This window comes from Papio anubis, chromosome 19, assembly GCF_008728515.1.
Source record: "Papio anubis isolate 15944 chromosome 19, Panubis1.0, whole genome shotgun sequence".
NCBI classification, from domain to species: Eukaryota; Metazoa; Chordata; class Mammalia; order Primates; family Cercopithecidae; genus Papio; species Papio anubis.
The window spans coordinates 66732557-66754148 of record NC_044994.1 but is presented as its reverse complement, the minus strand read 5'-3'; the positions used below and the strand labels follow the sequence as shown (position 1 = coordinate 66754148).

Here is a 21592-nt window from a genome sequence, read left to right as displayed (position 1 = left end):
GTCAACCTTTTCCATCTATCATGTGGACTCATTTTAATAGTAATAGTTATTTTAAAATTCTAGAGAAAAATGTGGAAAACAATTTCCTTACAACAGGTGACCAGCTGTGGATGTTATTTTTATTCCATTAACCAACATTTATTGGGTCCCTGTTATATAAAAGATAAAACTGGGTTCAGCCTTCAAAGAGTTCACTTGAAATTTAAAATTTATTTGAAAATTTAGTACTTCCTACTCTTTTAATAGCTATTTCAGCACTGTTGGTCTTGTATAACAAGGTGATAAATTTCTTAACAATGACAGTAGCACAATTCTGTATATGGATTGGGCATTCTGTGATCTTTGGGTGGTTTATCTTGCTACTTTTCTTACCTTGGGGATTTAGTTAACATTTATCTTCCTCCCTTGAGCAGTGAAGTAAAATCTAAGTTTATGTTTCAGTTCTATTTTGAGTATTTTGAGTTACTAAAACTCTAAGGAAGTCAGTTTGACCTCATTTCCAACTGAGAGATTCCACTGATCTCATTCAAGACTAATTTTCTGATTCTAAGGAAAAAGGGAAGTCTTTTTTTTTTCCTTCCTCTCTTTCTTTTTGAATGAATAATGCTTGACATGGACAACACAGACTTGTAGTGAAGACAGAGCGTCCTAGTGATGAAACCACCTTTGCAAAAATTACAACAGAAAATTATGACAGTGAAAGAGATCTGACCTCACCAACTCCATCTTGCTTCTAAACTCCAAGCTGTCCTTGTTCATTCCTGGGTATAGGCAGAACTAACTTTGGGAGGAACTTAGTTTATAGTATAAGTTTGAAACAAAGATGATAACAGCCCATTCTGAAAACAAACCCCCTTCTAGCCTGGAGACCAGACTGCCTTTGTAGGACTAACAAATTAGCCACAAGATTAGAAATTATGTTTTGGGAGTCATGCAACTAGAGGCCACAAGATTCTAAACCTCCCCAATTGCTCCTAAGGATAACATCACTATTGTAAAACCCAAGATTGGTGCTTGAGACGTTTTTCAGACCCCCACTCATAGATCAGCTAGCACCACTCAGATGGATAAACTGGCTCATCTAGTCCTTTGGCCCCCACCCAAGGACTGACTCAGTGCAAGAGGACAGTTTCAGTTCCCTATGATTTCATGTCACACCAGAGCAATCAATTCTCCCCACTCCCTGGTCTTCTACTCCCCAAATTATCCTTTAAAAATCCCAGTCTCTGAATTTTCAGGAGACTGCTTTAAGTAATAATAAAACTCTGGTCTCCTGTTTAGCCAGCTCTGTGTGAATTAAACTCTTCATTGCAGTTCCTCTGTCTTGATGAATCCACTGTGTCTGGGCAGCGGGCAAGATGAACTCGTTGGGTGGTTACAGTGACACAAGGAACCCCTGGGGTCAAGACCTCCTCGAAGCGAGCCCCACTTGAGACCTGTTAACCAAAAAAAAAAAAAATCCTTTTCGGCCGGGCGCGGTGGCTCAAGCCTGTAATCCCAGCACTTTGGGAGGCTGAGACGGGCGGATCACAAGGTCAGGAGATAGAGACCATCCTGGCTAACACAGTGAAACCCCGTCTCTACTAAAAAATACAAAAAACTAGCTGGGCGAGGTGGCGGGCGCTTGTAGTCCCAGGTACTCGGGAAGCTGAGGCAGGAGAATGGCGTGAACCCAGGAGGCGGAGCTTGCAGTGAGCTGAGATCCGGCCACTGCACTCCAGCCTAGGCAAGAGAGCCAGACTCCGCCTCAAAAAAAAAAAAAAAAAAAAATCCTTTTCTTATTTAAGTCTAGTTTTCTTTTACTTGCACCATGAAGCAGCCTAAATGATGCAGAAGTTTTATTGCCAAATCTACCAGTTACAGTTACAGTCTTAAGAAAGTTGCAAAGGAAAAACTCAGAGCAAAGATTTTCAGTCTTCATAAATTCAAAATGTATGCTTTTATCGTGTCTGAGAAAAGAAAGCAATCAATATATTCACATCTTTTTCTGGGTATATGTGATATTTTTTCCATTGGATAATGAATAGTAAACACTTTTACAATAGCAAGTTGACAAAATGAGGATGTATAAAATTAAAATATATTAACTATTAAATAAATGCCAGGCATTATGCTACAAACCGTATATGCATTATTTCAATTAATCTAACTACTCTAAATAGTTAAAATGCATCATTTGCATTTTACAGATGAGAAAAATGACGTTCAAAGAAGTGACGTCATGTTCTCTGATTCTGTCTATATTGGGTACCTGGTGACGATTTCCCTCTGTCTAATACCTTAAACATCTGTTCACCTGCATGCTGCTTCTGTTCTGGACCTCTGCGCTGGATATAGTCCCAACAGAGTGGCTTGCGGGGAGGAGGGAGATACTTTTCAGATAAAGCACTAGCAGTTCATCCTAACAACTTCTTCATACTGAGGCAACATTTTTAAATACACACAGAATGCCTAGGATTCAACTGTTGAGAAACCAACTGATGTAAGTCTGTTTGTCTCAAAGAAAGCTGTCAGGAACTACAGTTTTATTAACCTAAATGAACACCTGGTTTGATGATGACTATGTAAATGTATTTTTAGCTAATTAATTTATTTCTGCCCATCAGCCAATGAGTGGATAAAGAAAATGTGATATATACACACTATGGAATACTACTCAGCCGTAGAAAGGAATGAAGTAATGGTGTTGGCAGCAACCTGGATGGAGTTGGAGACCATTATTCTAAGTGAAGTAACTTAAGAATGGAAAAGCAAATATTGTATGTTCTCACTCATAAGTGGGAGCTAAGCTGTGAGGATGCAAAGGCATAAGAATGATATAGTGGACTCTGGGAACTGGAGGGGTGAGGGATAAAAGACTACACATTGGGTACAGTGTGCACTGCTTGGGTGATGAGTGCACCAAAATCTCAGAACTCACCACTGAAGAACTTCCCCATGTAACCAGAAACCACCTGTTCCACAAAAACTATCGAAATAACATTTTTTAAACTTTACTATTTCTGGGTAAAATTTACATAGATTTCTCAGAAAAAAAAATATTTAGAATTGAGGTATCTATTAGAGAACCGAGTTAAATTATTACCACTTAAAAACACAGAAAGTGGTATAGCCACTTTATGAATTTATCAGTTAGCAATGGCTAGGTTAAGCTTAGTGGTTTATAACAAAATCTTAGTAGTTTATAGTAACAAATGTGTATTGTTAATTCCCACTACAAATTTATCAAGACATTGCTGGATGCTGCACTCCATATCTCTTTGTGGGACCCAGGCTCATGGGACTTCCATTATCTGCATTAGAGAGAAAGAGAAGTCAACAAAACTTGCACTGGTTCTTGAAGCTTTGGCCCAGAAGTAAAATATATCTTCTCTGTTCACATTGCATTGGGCCAAGGAAATTATCGTGGCCGCAAGTGACTTCAAAAGGATGGGGAAGTGCAATCTTGGCATTGTCAGAAGAAATGAAAACATTTAGTGAAGAGCATTAATGACTGTCTTTACAGGAAAGAAACAGAATCAAATAGACATGATTTCTTGTTTCAGTTGCATCATTTCCTACTGTGTTACCTAAACTTTCTGAGCCTCAGTTTCTTATTACTAAAATAGAATCATGATAAAGATGATATTCACTTCAAGGACTTTGTGTTAACTATGGTAAAAAAAAAATGAAAACTGTAGCAAGTTATGCAAATTAGAAATGTATAATATTACTGCTTTGAAAGTGATGGTGAAATGTAGAATAATTGAGAGGATAACGCAAAGCACTTATACCAGGAGGCTTTTAGCTGCAGATAATAGAAATGAACTTCCACTACTTTAATCAATAAAAAAGTGTGTTGGCTCACAAATTTGTCATCCAGACATAAAGGAGGCTTCAGAATTTATTGACTCGGGAGTTGAATGTTAGTTTCGAGGACCTAGATTTTTCTCATCTGCACTTCAATTCTCAATGCCTGATTCAACATCAGGCTGTAGTAAGATGGCTAGAGTGATTCCAGGGATAACATCTAGAGAGAAAAAAAGAGAACTCCTTTTTTTCTTACGATTTTTCTCTTAAGAGAAAAGGAACTTCCCAAAAGCCCCCAGCAAGCGTGCGTTCACATCCCATGGCCAGAAGTGGCTCACATATGTACCCTGAGCTAAGCACTGCAAACAGGAATGGGATTGCCCGTAGGTCTCGGAGATCACCTGGATCTTGGGAAGGTGTCAGCTCTACCTGTGGCACTTGGCTGAGTGGGAAAGGGATGGAAACATGAATAAAGTAAGAATTAGGAAGGAAAAGGAGAAATGGATCCAGGGTAGGAAGCCAATAGTTGTAGTTATCTCAAACAAATATGATTGATTTCATCTTTATAAATGTGATGACCTAATTTAATACATTCAATCAATGAAGTAAAAGAAAGTGCAAGGACAATATGACATCTGTCATTCTCTGTTGAGATTTGAAAGATAATACCAAGAACGTGTGGTAACCTCGGTCCTCACTGCTACTGTCTTTCTGTACCTGGACACTTCCTAGCAAGAGACTTCAACTTCAGAACAAAGACGATCCCAACTTGTAACTGCATTATACACACCCCAGCCGCATACATAAGTTGCTTTCTAATTATTCCTCTTTAAGAAATTGTAGAATATTTATCTATGTATAAATGGAAAAATAGAAAATTAAAATAACAAAAATAAGTAACACCATGTATTGAGTGTCTACTGCATGCTAGGTGCTGTGCTAAGTGTTCCACATATATTGCCATTGTGCTGCCAACGACTCTGCAATAAAGATGTTCCCATTCCTACTTTACAGCTAAGGAAACCAAGGCTCAGAGAAATAACATATTTTGCCCAAGATTATCCAACTGGTAAAATCTGGAGTCCGAATTTGAACCAGAGTCCACTCAACACACTTTCACCTCTACACCAGTGCTTTCTGAGTTTGCTGCACATTAGAATCACCTCAGGAACTTAAAAAAAAAAAATCCCAGGTGATACCCCATAGCAAGAAAATTAGAAAGCGGGGAGGGGAAGAGGAACCCAGGCATCACTACTTTTTAAAGTCCCCAGGTAATTCCAATGTGGAGGAAAGTTTGGGAACCACTGTGCTATATTATGTTGCCTCTTCAGCCAGGAATTTAAACCAGAATCTTTTCTTCCAAGGCCAAGAGCAGTGAATGATAGCTTAGGGGCTTATGGTGTATACTCTCATTCCCAAGTGATCCTCTTTCTCAGGAGTTCTGCTTTAGAGTAACTAATTTCAGGTTTCCCTTTCACTGCATTTCTCACCCATCCAAAGCTAAAAATATTACAGGAGACTTTTGTCAACAGGAAGAATGGACACCTGAACCATCTCAGAAGAACTTTTGAATTCATGATCAATGGCATGTTTTCCCTAATTAGGATCAATGATCAATGGTGTGTTTTCCCTAATTAGGATAAAAAAGAAAGAAAAAATACTAAGTTTAATTTTCTTCTTACAAAGTAATCACTCAGACTCACCTGGAATTTAGAGAGCATTTAATTTCTGGCCTCATTTTTTTTTTTTTGCTTTGTAATTTTTATTTTAATATAATTTTGGACTTACCATAAAATTTATTAAAAGGACAAAGAACTTCCATATACCCCTCACCCAGATTCTATAATTATTCACATTTTACCATATTTTATGGTTTATGCATATTTTTTGTGAACCACCACAATGCAATTATCAAAATCAGGTTATAATACTTCTCCCTAATAATCAGACCTTACTCATATTTTTGCACACATTTTTTTGTCTTGTTCCCCTATATTTTTTACGTATAACCTCCAAAAAGGTTTATAGCTGAAAGTTATAGATAAAGCATAAAGTGAATAGTAAAATGAGAAGCCTTAATTCAACTGTTATTAATTATATTAAATGTTAGTGACCAAGCATTCTATTTAAAAGGAAGAGATTACTAGAATGGATTAAGAGGCAAATCTTAGCCATCTGTCATCTATAAGATGTTTGTTAAATTAAAAGATATATTTAAATGTCTTCTGGCCTCCATTTGCTTCTGATAAGCAATTAGAGGCCATTCAGATCTTTGCTTGCCTTTATGTTTCCTTATATGTCATTTGTCATTTTTGCTGTCTGCTTTAAAGAATGTCTCTTTATTTTTGGTTTTCCATAATTTGTGATATGACTAGACACGATTTTCATCTGATTTTTCCTGCTCAGCACTTTCTGACCTTTAGAAATCTGTAAGTATATGTCTTTCACAAAATTTGGGAAGTTTGGGACCATTATTTCTCCAAATAATTTTATTTTACTCTGTTTCTCTTGGTTTCCAATTAAATATGTCACACCTTTTGATATTATACGCAGCTCACCAAACCTCTGTCCTCTTTTTCCATTATTTTTTCTCTGACCTTCAGGTTGATAAGTTCTGTTGATCTATCTCCCATGTTCCCTGATTCCTTCTTCTGTCACATCCACCCTTCTGTTAAAATCATCTCATGATTTATTTCAGATATTATATTTTTAAGTTCTCAAATTTTATTTTTTTCCTTATAATTTCTGTTTCTGATGAGATTTCCTATTTGCTTATTTATTACAGATGCATTTTCCTTTATGTCTTTAAGCACAGTTATAATAGCTACTTTGAAATTTTGTCTGCTGATTTGAATATCTGGAGTATCTTGATGTTAATTCTCATTAATTTTCCCATTTATTTTTATTATGACTCATGTTTTCTTATTTCTTAAATGTCTAGTAATCTTGTGGTTGTATCCTAGACATTTGAGAAATACAGTGCAGAGATTCCTGATTCTATTATGTTCCTCTGACAAGCATTAGAGCGTTTTTTGTTTCTTTGTTTTGTTTTAACAGGTAGTTCCTTTGGCTGTATTCATACTCCAAACATTTTCTCTCCTTTCATGGGGAGCAACTAAAATCTCATATAGTTCTTTAGCCTTTGCTGAAAGGATTGAATCTGCCTCACACATGCATAGTTCAGAGATCAACCAGTGATTTAGGCAGAGTATGCTGAATTTGTTGCTTTTTCTCTGTTGATCTCTCCTTTTCAGAGCCCTCTCCCCTTACTTTTACCTGCTAAAGTATCCCTGAACTCTGCCTTCTGGGACTGAAAGTGGGATTTTAAACAAACTATAGATGGCTTCCTTTATTTGGTTATTATTATTTAAAATTTGAAGGAAGCGATGGTCATTTTTGGTGACTAGTCATTTTTGATGACTAATTTAAGTGTCATTTAAAGTTTCATTTCCTTTAAATTAACATTTTTTGTCATTCCATTCAAGTGCCTACTCACAATGGCAATAAGAATATGCTATGAACACTTAACCTCCCACACTAGAATTTTAAATCTGAGTTCTTTTCCAATGGTGTTTTGGTGAATTTCAGTGTGGGAGGTGAGATTATTTAAAGCTTTAGATTTTTCTGTTATAGTCAAAGGCATAATTTATCTGACATCTTTTTTCATCCTGCATAAGGAATAACACTAGAATAATGTTTTTAAATAACATGTGTCCACATAATGACATTTTTTTCTTTTCAATTCTATCTAAACTAAAATAGCTCCGAAGTGTTTACTTATCATAACTGTTAAGAAATTATACTTGCCAGGCGTGGTGGCTTATGCCTGCAATTCCAGCACTTCGGGAGGTCGAGATGGGTGACCTCCACTTGAGGTCAGGAGTTTGAGACCAGCCTGGCCAGCATGATAAAACCCCATCTTTACTAAAAATACAAAAAAGTAGCTGGGTGTGGTGGTAGGCGCCTGTAATCCCAGCTACTCGGGAGGCTGAGCCAGGAGAATCACTTGAACCTGGGAGGTGGAGGTTGAAGTGAACCAAGATCACACCATTGCTCTCCAACCTGGGCAACAAGAATGAAACTCAAGAAAGAAAGAAAGAAAGAAAGAGAGAAAGAGAGAAAGAGAGAGAGAGAGAGAAAAGAAAAGAAAAGAAAGAGAGAGAGAAAGAGAGAGAGAGAGAGAGGAAGGAAGGAAAAGGAAAGGAAAGGAAGAGGAGGAGGAAGGGGAAGAAGAAGAAAAGAAGAGAAGATAAATTATACTTATTACACCTGCTATCACTTCTCTTCTACATCACGCTGGGAATTAAAAAGAATGCATCATTTTGTTGCTTCAGAAAATCTCCTGCATTCTTGTCTTTGTGTTTTATCAATTTATTAGGACTTTGGACAGCTGAGCAAAGTATAGAACATATCCAACCCAACCTCTGCCTTACAGGAACATACTTCTTAAAGAAGAAAGTTTTCTCAACATGGTAAAGAGGAAGATGAGCTTTCTTACTTGTTAAGTGCTCTGCAATATAGAATGTAGATGTTACATAGTTGGTCAGTGGAAGAGCAGAAGGAATATGTGCTACTGTTAGGATTTGGTTTAAGTTTTTCTGCGTTATGAAAGGCAATAGTATTACAGATCATTATCATAGTTATGCTAGATCTAACCATTGTACATTAAGATAGAAACAAGTATTTTATTTTGTCTTGTATAATCAAGACCTCAAATCATGATTTTTTAGCCATTACATATACAATTAATATTCAAACTTGATGTGAAAAATAATATTAAAAATGACAGATAACACTGAATTCATTTAAAAGTAGACGTTTAAAATAGTATAGTACACTTTTTCTTTTTTAAGAGACAGGATCTCCCTATGTTGCCCAGGCTGGTCTCAAAACTGGGATCCTCCTGCCTCTGCTTCCCAAAGTGCTAGGATTACAGGCATGATCCACCACGCCCAGTCATTAAAATAGTATAGTATACTGTCTACTAAACTAGATTGTGTTTAAAAGTCATTTGGCCCTCTCATGAAACAGAGTTTGGGAATTTGTTTTTAAGTGAAGACAGATATCTGTAGAAGTGAGAAGCCAGATAAAATAGCATTTGTTTTCTTTGGTGAGCTTTCTCCTTACTCTGCTTCTTCTAAGAACTTTGTTGAGCATGCCTTAAGGGTCAGGTGCTGGGCTTCGTAATCTCCTCAGCTTAACTTCTTGTCACCTGCAGGAATGGCAGAGTAGTGTCATCTAACTCCATCTTCTTATTGCTCAAGAGGAATCATGTGTGTGTGTGTGTGACATATTCCAGTTTGGGAATGTTGGCTTCCCATTCAAAAGTGCTTAGGACATCGTGAAAGCCACATCAGCGGGGGTGAGGGAGCCAGTGCAGGGCTCCTGGGCTTCTGGTTTGTGGCCTCTCAATGAAGGTGTGGCCCCTGGTAAGATACAAGCACTTCTGGGAAGCCTAACACATTGAACATTATTAGCTATTGATACCTCTGCATGGCTTGTTTTCTGTGCTTCTCCCCAGCACTAGCTGCTCCAAGAAAGTTTCAAACTAGGAACAACGTGAAGTGGAGAGCATAAAGACAAGAGAAGTCCAGGAAGGGTATAGCACACCTGGTAGGGAAGACCCCAAAAATCGCAGCTGCAGAGTCAAGAGGAAGATGTTAGCAATCATACTGATCACCTAATGTGTGCAGCACACCCCACTGGATGCCTGAAATGCAGAGATTAGTAGGACATGGTCTCTGATATTATAGAGCTTGAAGTTTAATAGGAGGGAGAGAGATGCACAGAAATCATGAGCGTGCATTACAGCATGAGAATGGATGATATAAATGTTGAAATCATTCATTTCAGCATTTAAAATGTTTCCTGATGACATGCAGTATGCCTGGAACTTTCAAGACACCATGATAGACGAAACAGACATAATCTCTGCCTGTAAAGATGTTACAGTCTAGCAGGAGAGCTGGCAGTTTTTAAATTGTAGAAATACAATCATACATCACTTAATAGGGATACTGAGAAATGTGTCCCTGGACATCTTCAGCCACCCTAGAGTGTACGCACACAAGCCTAGATGGCATAGCCTACTACACGCCTAGGCAGTATGATGTGGCCTATTGTTCCTAGGCTGTAAACCTGTGCAGTGTGTTACTGTACTGAATGTCATAGGCAGTTACAACACAGTAGTAAGTATCTATGTATGTAAACACAGAAAAAGGTACAGTAACAATATGGTATTGTAATCTTATGGGACCACTGTCGTATATGTTTGTTGTTGGCCAGATTGTATGTGGTACATGACTATGTATTTAACGACAATGATAATAAATGCTACAAAGAACTATGGAGACTATGGTAGTGTAATAGGGACACCTCACTTACTCATGAGGAATAAGAAAAACCTCCCCTGAAAAATTGCAACTAAACCAAGATTTGAAGAATAATGTGGAGGGAGGGGTATTTGCGAGACCAAGGGGGTTGTAAGGGTGTTGCCGGAGGAGGAAGAGACTGAGAAGCTCTGAGGCAGGGAAGCTCTTAGATGTTTGCGAAACTGGGAGAATTTGAAGGATGGGGTTATCATGGCATAGCTAGTGACAGCAGAGCGAGCCAGAAGAGTAAGCAGACAGCAAGTTGTGCAGGACTTGTAGACCTTCTTGGGATGTCTAACTTAATCCTCAGACCATGTCGCAGGTTGACAGCTTTAAGCAGGGTGAGAGGGACAAGCCGGCTGCAGCATGGCACATCCAGTGAGAGGGGCTGTCGTGTAAGCAGAGACTGGTTAGGGGCTTCTGCAATAACCCAGCAAAACTTAAGAGTGTTGGCTTATGAGCTCTGCGAGGTGAAAGCAGAACTAGAAGGAAGTGGTGGCTTTTGAGAAAGGGGCTGGACTGGCCTTGATACTGAATTGGATTGGAAAGAGAGGGAAGTGTGGAAGACGGTGCAGGGCTCTGCTATCAACTAGCCGATGGTCCACTTACCAAGGGAGGGAGCACCAGAGGGGAAACGGGCTCGGGGAAGGGATGGAAGTTTTCGTACTAGGTGAGTAGTTTCAGATGTGAAATGGGCAGGAAGATGGGTGGGCCTGGTTCTTAGAAGAGGGGGCTGGGCTAGGAGTCATGGGCATCTGGCGAATACAAAGGCCAAGGAGTCCCCAGCATGAGTGAGAACAGTGAGAAGTGGCCGGGAGCAAGCCCTCAGGAGAGCCCTCGCTCGCTCCCTTCTCCCAGCAGCAAGTAAGTGCAAAGCACAGTGTCACTGACCAGGGCTCTCGTGCTGTCTGGCGCACCATCACCAAAGGTTCCAGGCCAGTACCTTTTATTTTTATTAATACAACAGAAAGCCAGAAACATTCCCAGCTTCATTGTTTTCCAGAAGAGCACCTACCAAACCCAAATGATATTCCTAACCCCTAAACCTCATCACAATAGTTACCCTTTAATACACTACATCTACTAACAAAGCTGGATACATTGCCCTCCTCCAATACAATAAAGTCCCCCCCGAAGGGCATGTCACAATGTACCCCCAACTATACTGGGTGATCGTTTTTGTCCATGTGCATATATGTCGTCATTAAAATGTTAAAAAACAAATATTTCGATTTCTGTCTGCCTTAACTTTTTTGCCTCCGTATAACTGGTTAATATGTCTGAATAACTAACAACTGAGTAGCTTTCTCTTATCCCTTTGAGTATAAGGAACTTGGAATATACTCTTTTCTGACTCCCACATCAGGGTAGGGTAACCACAGGGCTCAGAATTTAGTGGAAAACCAGGAGGGAAGAGCTGGGGAGACCCATGCTGACCCTGGGTGACAGAAAAACATGGACTCTGAACTCTGGCAATCCAGGGTTGGAATATCCTAGATTTTACAACCTCCACAACTATTCATTCTCCTCCCCTTCTCTCCTGGCAGCAACGTAATAATTAACCGAGACACTGCTGGTCTCAGAAAGGTTCAGCAGGAATGAAGATCAGCGAATACATCTTGTTGTTCGGTGACTTCTTAAATCTGATGGTACATTAGTCGGAAATGCTTACAGTGTATTTTATAATAAACTTTTGTTAATGGACTAACATGACGACTCTAAATCTCTCGCACTGTTAGTCCTTAGCTGCAATGCCAAATACATCAGGTAGGTTCAACAGAATCGAGAAACACCACGAAACCCTGCATAATTAGATGAGCACAAACTACGCTTAATAGCACAAAATACCAAACACCTGCCACCGTTCTGTAACGAGGACTTGATATTCTATAGAACTGGAGATGTGGTGGCTTGAAGCCTCCCGCTTCCAAAGCAAACACTAACTGGAATCCTTCACAAATACCCAAAACTAGGTTGAGCCCTCAGTTGGGTCCACTTCTGTGACTAGAATCAAGGTGAACGGAATCACTGACTGCCTGATCCAGTCCTTTTAAAGGTGGAACAGCACGTTTTTAAACTGACATCTCAAGAACCAACAGAGTGATGTAAAAAAGTTGGACGCAAATGTGTTTTGCTTCATTTTTATTTGGAGTCATAATAGAAAAAATGTTAATAAGCCCCTAAATTATTCTCCATTAATGTGATTTAAATCGTAAACTCATATTGATTTGTTTATATACACTCAACTGTAGAAAAATGACTTTTTTTGTTGTTGTTGTTTATACCATCAAATCCAATCAAGCCAAACAAGATGGTTAACTAAAATGATTAATGAATGCAGCATTAGCTGATGGCTTTAAATTTAGCATGTGTTACTGATGTCAGGGTTGATTAGTTCTCTATCTAAAACTGATGCTATTAAAAGCTTTGAGCAATTTAGATGTTGTCATTGAGTAAAATTTCAATGCGGTGAGAGAAATTCTATCAGGATTAATTCTGCTGTGGTGCAGCATGTGCACAGATGTTGGATAGAGAGAGAGTGGGCCTTTTCTGATGGGACAGGAAGAAGGAACGGGAGGCAGAGAAGCTGACAAGGTGGCATCAATCTCAGGAAAGGTAAAGAAGCTTGGAATGAAAAAAAAGTACTCATCTTTGCACAAGGACTCCCAAATGGCATACGGGTATGAATATTGATCATTTCAGCTTCAGAACTTTTCAAGAAGTGGGAAAAAATAAATGAAGGGAAGGCAAGAGGTTAATATAGTACCATGCTTTAGTAACTCCTCTGAAAATGAATCCACGGGGAAATCATTGTAGTCAGTGGTGGAGACCAACATTTTTATTAATCAGATAAAAAGAAAGAGTGGTAAAGCAAAGGCGATCATTGGATGGAATGATTATGTGTCATGAGCACTTGAGGACCTAGAAAGCCAACCGGAGTGATTATGCCAATCAAATTGCAAGGTCGGAGACATGCTAAAAGGTTAGAAGGAATCCAATCCTGGGGCTACTGCACGGAACTTGGGGAAATCAAGTTGCTGCAAGTAGCTGTGACTTGAGGAAGGTGTGCAGTAGGGGACCTTAAACCATTGCCAACATCTGTGCCTTTGAAATATTTTATCATTGATCCAGATATCCCAAGACATTTTAAATGGAAGGGAAAATGTACTATACTAGACCCAAATTCTCTGGATATTTAGATTCCATTTCTGTCTAGGGATGTGGGGGAGGTGAATCCGTCAGTGGATCAGATCAGACTAGAAGGTTCTTGTGATTAATGCAGCTGGGCCATCTCTAAGAAAAAGGCAGCAAATAATTTGGTTCCCTCTATGTAGTTCCACCTAAGAAGAGGAAAAACAGAGAAATGTTGTTACAATTTCCATTCAAATGAAGGAGGAAAAATATTCTGTCATTTAGACAGGAAGATTTGATGTTATGAATTCCATCTAAATTCTTTAACATACTTCTGAGATCCCAGTATGAAAGGCACTTAGTAAGTTCCATGTGAAAAATGCATTATTATTATTAAGAACATGAGAATCAGTCCTAGACTCAAATCTAAAAGTCAGTTTTCCTTGATTTCTTATCACCAACATGACATGGATATCAGGGTCAAACTATTTCCTGTTTCTCACTAGTCTGGGAGGCTTAGGAGATCTTGTAGTATCTGCCAGTAGTGCATAAAGCAAACATTCCTCAATAGCCTTTTTTGCTATGCACTTCACATTTGTGTTTCCTCAAAGTTCGGTGTTGAAGCCCTAACCCCTTAGTGTGTCTGTATTTGGAGACAGGACCTGGAGGAGATGATAAAGGTTAAATGAGGTCAAAATGGGGGTCCTAATCCAGTGGGGCTGGTGCCCCCATAAAAAGAGAACGAGACACCAGGACCACCTAACCCCACCATGTGAGCACAGGGACAGCCAGGAAGACAGCTGGCACCCACCAGGAACCAAATGGGCTGGCACCCAATCTAGGGCATCCAGGCTTCAGAACTGTGAGGAATCAATGTCTGTTGTTTAAGCCCCCAGTCTGTACAATTTTCCATTCTCGCATAAATTGAACAGGAGGTCACCCATGTGTAGACCCGTGTGTGTGCAGTAAAGGAAGAAGAGAGAGGCACATTGCACAGGCATCAGCTGACCTGTTGATTTTCTCATTCTGTGAGTGTTCTCCATCATCAACAGCTCCCAGCGGAATTAGCACCACGCTCTTGTGGACAATCTCCTGGAACATTTTGGCAATTGGAATGGTGGATCCATCCCGGATCATATCTGGTTCTGTTCCAAACACTGAAACAGGAAAAGAAGGCATTTGAATAGGGTAAGGACAAGACCGCCCCCAGTAAGCTCCTCAAGGGCAGTGCCTCCTTTACCTTCCTCTTTTTCCTTGTTAATTCTTTTTCCTTGTTAATCTTTCTTTTTTTTTACCATTAGATTTGGTGCCTGGGGTAAGGAAACCCCTTGATATCATGCAATTATATTCTAAGATAGACGCTAGAGTCAAGAAGAAAACTATGGATGTCTTCTTCACAATTACCTACTTCAAAAAAGATTTTAGAGCCAGGTGTGGTGGCTCATGCCTGTAATCCCAGCACTTTGGGAAGCTGAGGTGTGCAGATCACTTGAGGTCAGGAGTTTGAGACCAGCCTGGCCAACATGGTAAAACCCTGTCTTACTAAAAATACAAAAATTAGTCGGGCATGGTGGCACATGCCTGTAATCCCAGCTACTCGGGAGGCTGAGGCAGGAGAATCGCTTGAACGTGGGAGATGGAGGTTGCAATGAGCCGAGATCTTGCAACTGCACTCAGGCCCGGGTGACAGAGTGAGACTCTGTCTCTAAATAAATAAATAAATAAAATTGTAAATAAAAATTTTATTTTAAACTAATTTTAGATAAGTTTAGCATTTAGAAAAGTTTAGCATTTAGAAAAGTTGCAAAAATAGTACAGAGAGAGCTCCCATCTATCTCTTACTCTGCTTTCCCTAATGTAAATGTCTTATGCAACTATTGCAAAATGATCAAAACAAGGAAACTGACAATGGTTCAATGTTGTTAACTCCACTGCAGACTTTCGATTTCACCAGTCTTTCCCTTTTTCCATTCCAGGATCTGATCCAGAATCCACACTGCTTTTTTATTATTGCTTCTTAGTTTCTTGTATGCTGTGGACGTTTCTCACTATTTCCTTGTCTTTCATGACCTTGACCATCTTGAAGCTTATCAGTTGGTAGTTTTGTAAAATATCCCTCATTCTGGGTTTGTCTGATGTTATCTTGTGATTGCAAGAGGTCATGCGTGTTTGGCACAACACAAGACAATGTGCCTACCTTTATTGTTTCTTCATGAATTAAATATTATGGAAGTGGGACTTATTTGGATTTTTTGGTGACAGATATGCCAATAGCTGTACTATCACTCAAATATCACAATGTTTCTGGCAATTTTCAAAGTATTGCACAAAATAGTTTTAACTGCTATCCTAGGTTTTAGAAAGAGATTATTTCAAACCTTCTAGCTTAGAGGACATGCTGCCAGTGATGCAGTGGGATGAAAAATGAAACAAAGAAACCAGAGAGAACATGTCACCTCTTCTTTACTCACACAGCAAGATGTGGATGTGAATCGAAGTAATGTACCTTGTTAGTAGAACCAGTTTAGCACACAAACAGACCGAAAGGTGTCTTATACATTCCTGAAAGGCTATTTCAGATTTATTTATTGTTGTCAACTGGGGTATTTCAAACACACACCTCTCTTCAGCTGCCATTACATTTCTTCAATCCTACAGTTTACTGGCAAAATACCTGCTAAGGTTGGGGGCAGCAGGAATGGTGATGGAAAGAAGCATGGCTCCCTGTCTTGGACTTGTTCTCTAGTTTTCCGTGTCTGTGTCCCTTGTACTGATAAGCCCAAGAGAGAGAGTTAGTGCTTCAAGGAGATCTAGGCTTCCCTTTCCGGCTTTGCCACCATTAGCCAATGTGGCCTCAGGTATCATCTGTAATAGGATGCCATAGGTCTACCAAAATGCATGCCACTGCTTTTCCACCTAGCTTTTGGAGAGACCTAGAACTCCCTGCTTTGGGAAGAGCCCCCATTCTGCTATTGTTGGCAGGGTCCCCCTCCTGGTGCAGAAGCCAAAGAGACTGGGTGTCCCTGCTCCCTGATGCACAACCAGCACCCAAGTACACGCCCTCTGCTCAGCCCAGCACATGGCTCTACCCAGGACCTTGAAATGCATGGAATTAAAACAGGCACCACCAAAGAAGTTCGAAATAGAGCTGTGCTGCCTTCTGGGGAAGCGATGTGGCATTGTGAAGAGACCACCGGCTTTAGGGTCAGACACACTGGAACTGGGTTTCTCATGTGTTTTGCAATTGTATACAGCGAGCTCATCTCCAGGAAGCTCCTGTGGAATCTCCTTGGCCTGCCTGGGGCTGTGTCCTCCTGGGTAATGCCGTGCTTGCATCAGCAGGCAGTCCAGCCATGGCACTAGCGAGAACCAGACCATGCACTAGCTAAAAATTAAACACCCAAACCCACAGGAGCAAGGGTCCATGGTTAAAAATTCTCAGGGGAGATCTTGTGTCCATCCAACGTCCACGCAAAGGCAGTCAAGCTTACACACGCAGGATAGGTGTGGCTTTCCGGGGATGCCCTGCCTGCGAATAGTGGGTCTCCTTTTCAACTTCCTGCCTCACTCTGGCCCAAGGCCATTAAAGTTCCAGTCTCTTTGTGACCAGGAAGAGCAGATCCCTGCAGGCCAGCCCAGGGTCTGCTTATTCACTCCCCTAGAGTTTAGCTTCTTCATTTTCAATCCTAAAGGATTCCCTCTGATCGTACAAGCTAAGCTGTGTTTTTTTGTTTTTCGTTTTTGAGACAGGGTCTCACTCTGTCCCCTAGGCTGGAGTGCAGTGGCATGATCACAGTTTGCTGCAGCCTCAACCTCCTGGGCTCAAGCCATCCTTCTGCCTCAGCCTCCTGAGTAGCTGGCACTACAGGCGCATGCCACCACGCCCAGCTAATTTTTATATTTTTTGTAGAGATGAGGGGGGGAGTCTCACCATATTGCCCAGGCTGGTCTCGAACTCCTGAGCTCAAGTGATCCTCCTGCCTCAAAACTGCTGGGATTATAAGATTGAGCCATCACACCTGGCCTAATCTGTGTTTTGAAAGGATGTTTTTACATGTTGGCCAACATTTCTATGAGTTTTGTATCAGGGGGTTTGAAGGTTTTCTAGTGCATCATTTTCCCCAAAATTCAGGTCTCCAGACTTCAATTTGAGCACAAGTTTTGCCACTTGTGAGCTGGGCACCCTTTGGCAAAATACTTCATGTCTGTAAACCTGCATTTATTCCTCTGTTAGATGGGGAAGACCACTGGGAGGATGACTTGAGATGGCGTGTATAGCGTGCCCTGCACATGACATGCATTCAACAATGTCCTCTATATTAAAAGGAGAGTTGATTTCTGAGTTTTAAAAGTGTCTGCTTTACCCACGGTCCCACAGGTACCACCCCTGAGTCTCAGTGCAGATTGGCCAGTCAGAAGATCTTAAGGTCCCACCTGTTCTGATGGCTCTTTTTGCTGCGAGATACTGGGTGTCGTTAATATTTGCGATCCATGGGTGTAGTCCTAGAGTCATGGAAACAACCATCTTGTTGGAACTATTTCTTTTGGAGAACACATCTTCAAGATGCTGTGTCACCTAAAAGGTGACGTTTTCAATAATAAGAGAAAGTGTCAGGTTATTCTCTCATACAGTTAATATAGTCTTCCATCAAGAAACTGATTAATACAATTAATATAGTCTCTTCCATCAGGAAACCGAAGGCCCTAACCTGACACGTGCAAGTGTTATGATTTTTCCTTCGCTCTGCCAAGGGGCGAGAGTGAGATCCTTCTTCAGTGCTGAGAGCAGGAAACCCTGGGCTGCACCCAGAGGGAGATTCTCCTCTATCCTCCTCCCCGCAATCCTGGCCCCAGCCCACCCCCTTCCAACCACAGCATCTCACACACGGAGGTGCTGGAGCATTGCCTGTTGAAAGTGATGAAACCTAACACAGCAGGACTTCTCTTTTGAATCGTCCTCTTTTAGGACTCCTCAGTACCCTCTGAGTGATTTGGGAGCATTAAGCATTTGGAAATTTCCAAGACGTGGGAGCAACTCCGGGCTCAACTATGGAGGAGGCTCGTTTCAGCCTCATTCTCTCCCCTTCTGCTCTTTTCTCATTGTTACTGTGGAGAGCCTCCCGGGAAGGTGCCATACTCAAACTTCTTCCATTAATTACTTCAACACACATTTATAGAACCTGTGTCATGTCCCAGAGACTGTTCTAGGTGCTGCGGATACAGCTGTGAACAAGACAAGGAAGGCCCTGCCCTCATGGAGTTTATATGTCATGAGAAAAAGGGGTAGCACCTCCAAAAAGAAGGAAGGGAAAGGAGGAAGGAGGGAAAGAGAAAAGGAAAGGGAAGGGAGGGGGAGGGGATGGAGAGGGAAGGGGATTGGGGAAAGGAGAAGGAACGATGGAAGGAGGGCAGGAGCAAGGAACAGGAGGGAAGAAAAAGGAAAGGGGAGGAGAGGGAAGGGAAGGGAAAAGGGAGGAAGGAGAGAGGGCAGGAGAGAGGCAGGGAAGGAAGGAAGGAGGGAGGGAGGGAAGGGAGGAGGGGAGGAGGCAGGGAGGGAGGAAGAGAGACTATTTTAGAATGTAATTAGTGCTAACAAGACAATAAAGAGGGATAATGGAATGGAGAAAGACTGACGGTTGGGATGAAGTATTTCTTCAGTTCATTCATTCAAGAGTCTACTTTCCGTTAAACTAACTTGAGGCAAATTGATGATTGGTTGGTAATTTGGACACGTAACTCCTTCCAGAAAACATTTCCTTAAAATGGCTGCTTCCAAAGTGTTAATTTCAGACATCATGAAGATCTAATGACTGAAGCCTGAGACCTTCTGCTTCTGTCCAAGCATAGGCAGGTCCCTACTCCATCTATGTGTAAACCAATCTTGCTTTTCTATCTACCATCTAACTTTCAAATGTTCCTAGCACTCTAGCTTCAAATGGTTATTTACCTGACTGCTGTAGTTGCATATACTTGAGGAAGAAGATTGGGTTCTTTTTGTTTGTTTTTTTTTAAGAGACAGTGTCTCGCTCTGTCACCCAGGCTGGAGTACAGTGGTGCAATCTTAGCTCACTGCAGCCTTGAATTCCTGGGCTCAAGGGATCCTCTAGCCTTGGCCTCTCAAATTCCTTGGCCAGGATTACAGGCACAAGTCACTGCACTAGGCAATATTGGTTTCTTGACATTTGTTCCACTCCTCTTGTATCAGAAAAAAATGATACTCCAATGGTAGCAACCTCACTGCTCACTAAGCAGTGATAAGCAGGATTAAGAAACCATGTTACTACGCAGAATGACAATAAGCATTTGTTACCTGTTTTTCCACCACAGACACATTCATGTGAGGGACTAGCCGGATGGAAAATTTTCCTATAACTTGGCCAGGTATGACTGTTTTAGCTCCAGGCTCATCAAACGCGCCCTCGATCCCATGAATAGAAAGAGACGGGTACCTCCAGAGGTGCATTAGAATCTCCTCCTATATTAAAATAAAATTACCCAAAGCATGCTTAATTAGACCCCAGTGGAGCTGGGTTGCTTGTGTTACCACTGTCTGTCTCTCTGAGACACCATTCAGGACACGTTAACTGTCACCTTACTCAGCTGTGTCTGACGCAAGGACTTTTCCCTCAGGACACAAACTCTCTGCTGTCTTCAGATGCCTTCGCCTACCCAAGATGCTCCCCACTGATGAGTGCCCCTCTTTGCCCAAGATTTGCAGTTTTCAGTGAACAAATGGCAAAGGGGTCCTTTCAGACAAGATCGGGCACGTTCAGGATGGAATGGCCATAGACAGATGGGCCCCTTCAGAAATGTGGGTTCAATTATAAATTTCTAACCTCAATCATTACAATAATAACTTATGTAATGAAAGCATTTTTTTATTCCAAAGACATCAAAGAACTGTCCATATGTTTGAGCCAGTTTTCTTTCTCCTTCTGGCCATCCTCGAGCTGGTCTGCAGGAAGACACCTGCTTCATAATAATTCACTCTACTGCTTCTTTTCAGCTTGCTTTTCCCCATTGTGGCCCCTTTCCCAGGAACCAGCCCTGCTACCGAAAACCTTCTCAGGCAAGCATGCTGCCCAGAAAGAGAAGGAGGAGAAAAGCAAAACAATTCTAAATTTTCCAGTAAGGAATGTTTTTGGCTTTGTGTTTACTTAGTCCACTGAGGCAGTGATGTATTCACTTACAGATTAGACCCTAAGGCTCTTGGTTTTGTCTGGAAGAATAAACAGTTACAGGTCTTGGAGCTGGAATCATCTCAGACTTTTCTTGGTCTTTGAAAAGGTAAGAAGTCCAGCTCACTGGCTGAAGGCTGGCGTGGGATTTAGGTTAATAAACAGCTTTGGAAAACATGGCTGGGAAATGGGTAACTGCTTGTAGTTAAATGCCAGAAGCCAGTGCCCATTAGACACCAGTGAAAAAGGACTGGTTGATCCAGCCCACAGGGAAGTGGCCGTGGACATCAAAAATCTGCCTAGGAATTCACATCTGCTTTGGACTCTAAGATATGCAGATTAGCACCAGACAATGATTTAGACAGCGGGCAAATATGATCTACTAGCCTCATGCCTCTTCCAGCTTATCCATCAGTCTGTGGTCATACCTTAGTATCGAACAGAAATTTCTCAACCCGGCTGCTATTCCGGTATTCTTCCAGGTCTAGATGGATGGCTTTGTATGTATTTATTTCCTCTTCTGTAAGAGGAGCCACTTCATCATAGATTCCAGGGACCAGGATATGACCCGATGAGTCTACCAGGCTACCTACAAAACACACACAGCAAACAAAGCCAGGTAGAAAGGAGTGTGCCCATGCTGTGGTCCTGGAGCCACAGACTGTGGGAGGACTCTTCAGGGCTGCAGCAGGCCTCAGGCTCTCTGGGTCCCCATGGCCAAAGCCATTGGCAGCAACTCCATCCAAGAAGTGACTGTCAGAGAAAGGAGCTGGTCACCAGGTTCACGCAGCTGGAATCAGCCCTGCTTTAGTGTTCACCTTGTCAAAGGTGAGGCTGAAAACACCTGGGCCGACAACCAGTGAGTTTGGAGCGAGTTACCTCCATCACGTTCACGTTCTCAGCTATGCCTTTTATATATAAACAAGGTTTGTTTTTTAGTTTTACCTTATGCTGATTTAAAAAGTAATACGTGTTCACTATAAAACATTTAAAATACATGCTGGGTGCGGTGGCTCACATCTGTACTCCCACCACTTTGGAAGGTCAAAGCAAGTGGATTGCTTGAGCCCAGGAGTTCCCAACCAGCCTGGGCAACATGGCGAGACCCCGTCTCTACAAAAA

The 21592-nt window shown here is 41.2% G+C and overlaps 1 protein-coding gene across 2 annotated transcripts in view; it reads right to left on the bottom strand.

Moving 5' to 3' along the window:
- Positions 1 to 12971: 12971 nt before the first annotated feature.
- Positions 12972 to 21592, bottom strand: part of CNDP1 (carnosine dipeptidase 1) — a 46959-nt gene continuing 38338 nt past the window's right edge. For both annotated transcript variants that reach the window (XM_003914488.5, XM_017951850.3), the window contains 5 exons: positions 20899 to 21059; positions 19603 to 19767; positions 17727 to 17868; positions 14302 to 14449; positions 12972 to 13501 (listed from right to left, as the gene is read on the bottom strand). In XM_003914488.5, coding sequence (XP_003914537.1) covers positions 13435 to 13501; positions 14302 to 14449; positions 17727 to 17868; positions 19603 to 19767; positions 20899 to 21059 — 683 coding nt within the window. In that variant the 3' untranslated portion in view covers positions 12972 to 13434. The remainder of the gene's footprint in view (positions 13502 to 14301; positions 14450 to 17726; positions 17869 to 19602; positions 19768 to 20898; positions 21060 to 21592) is intronic.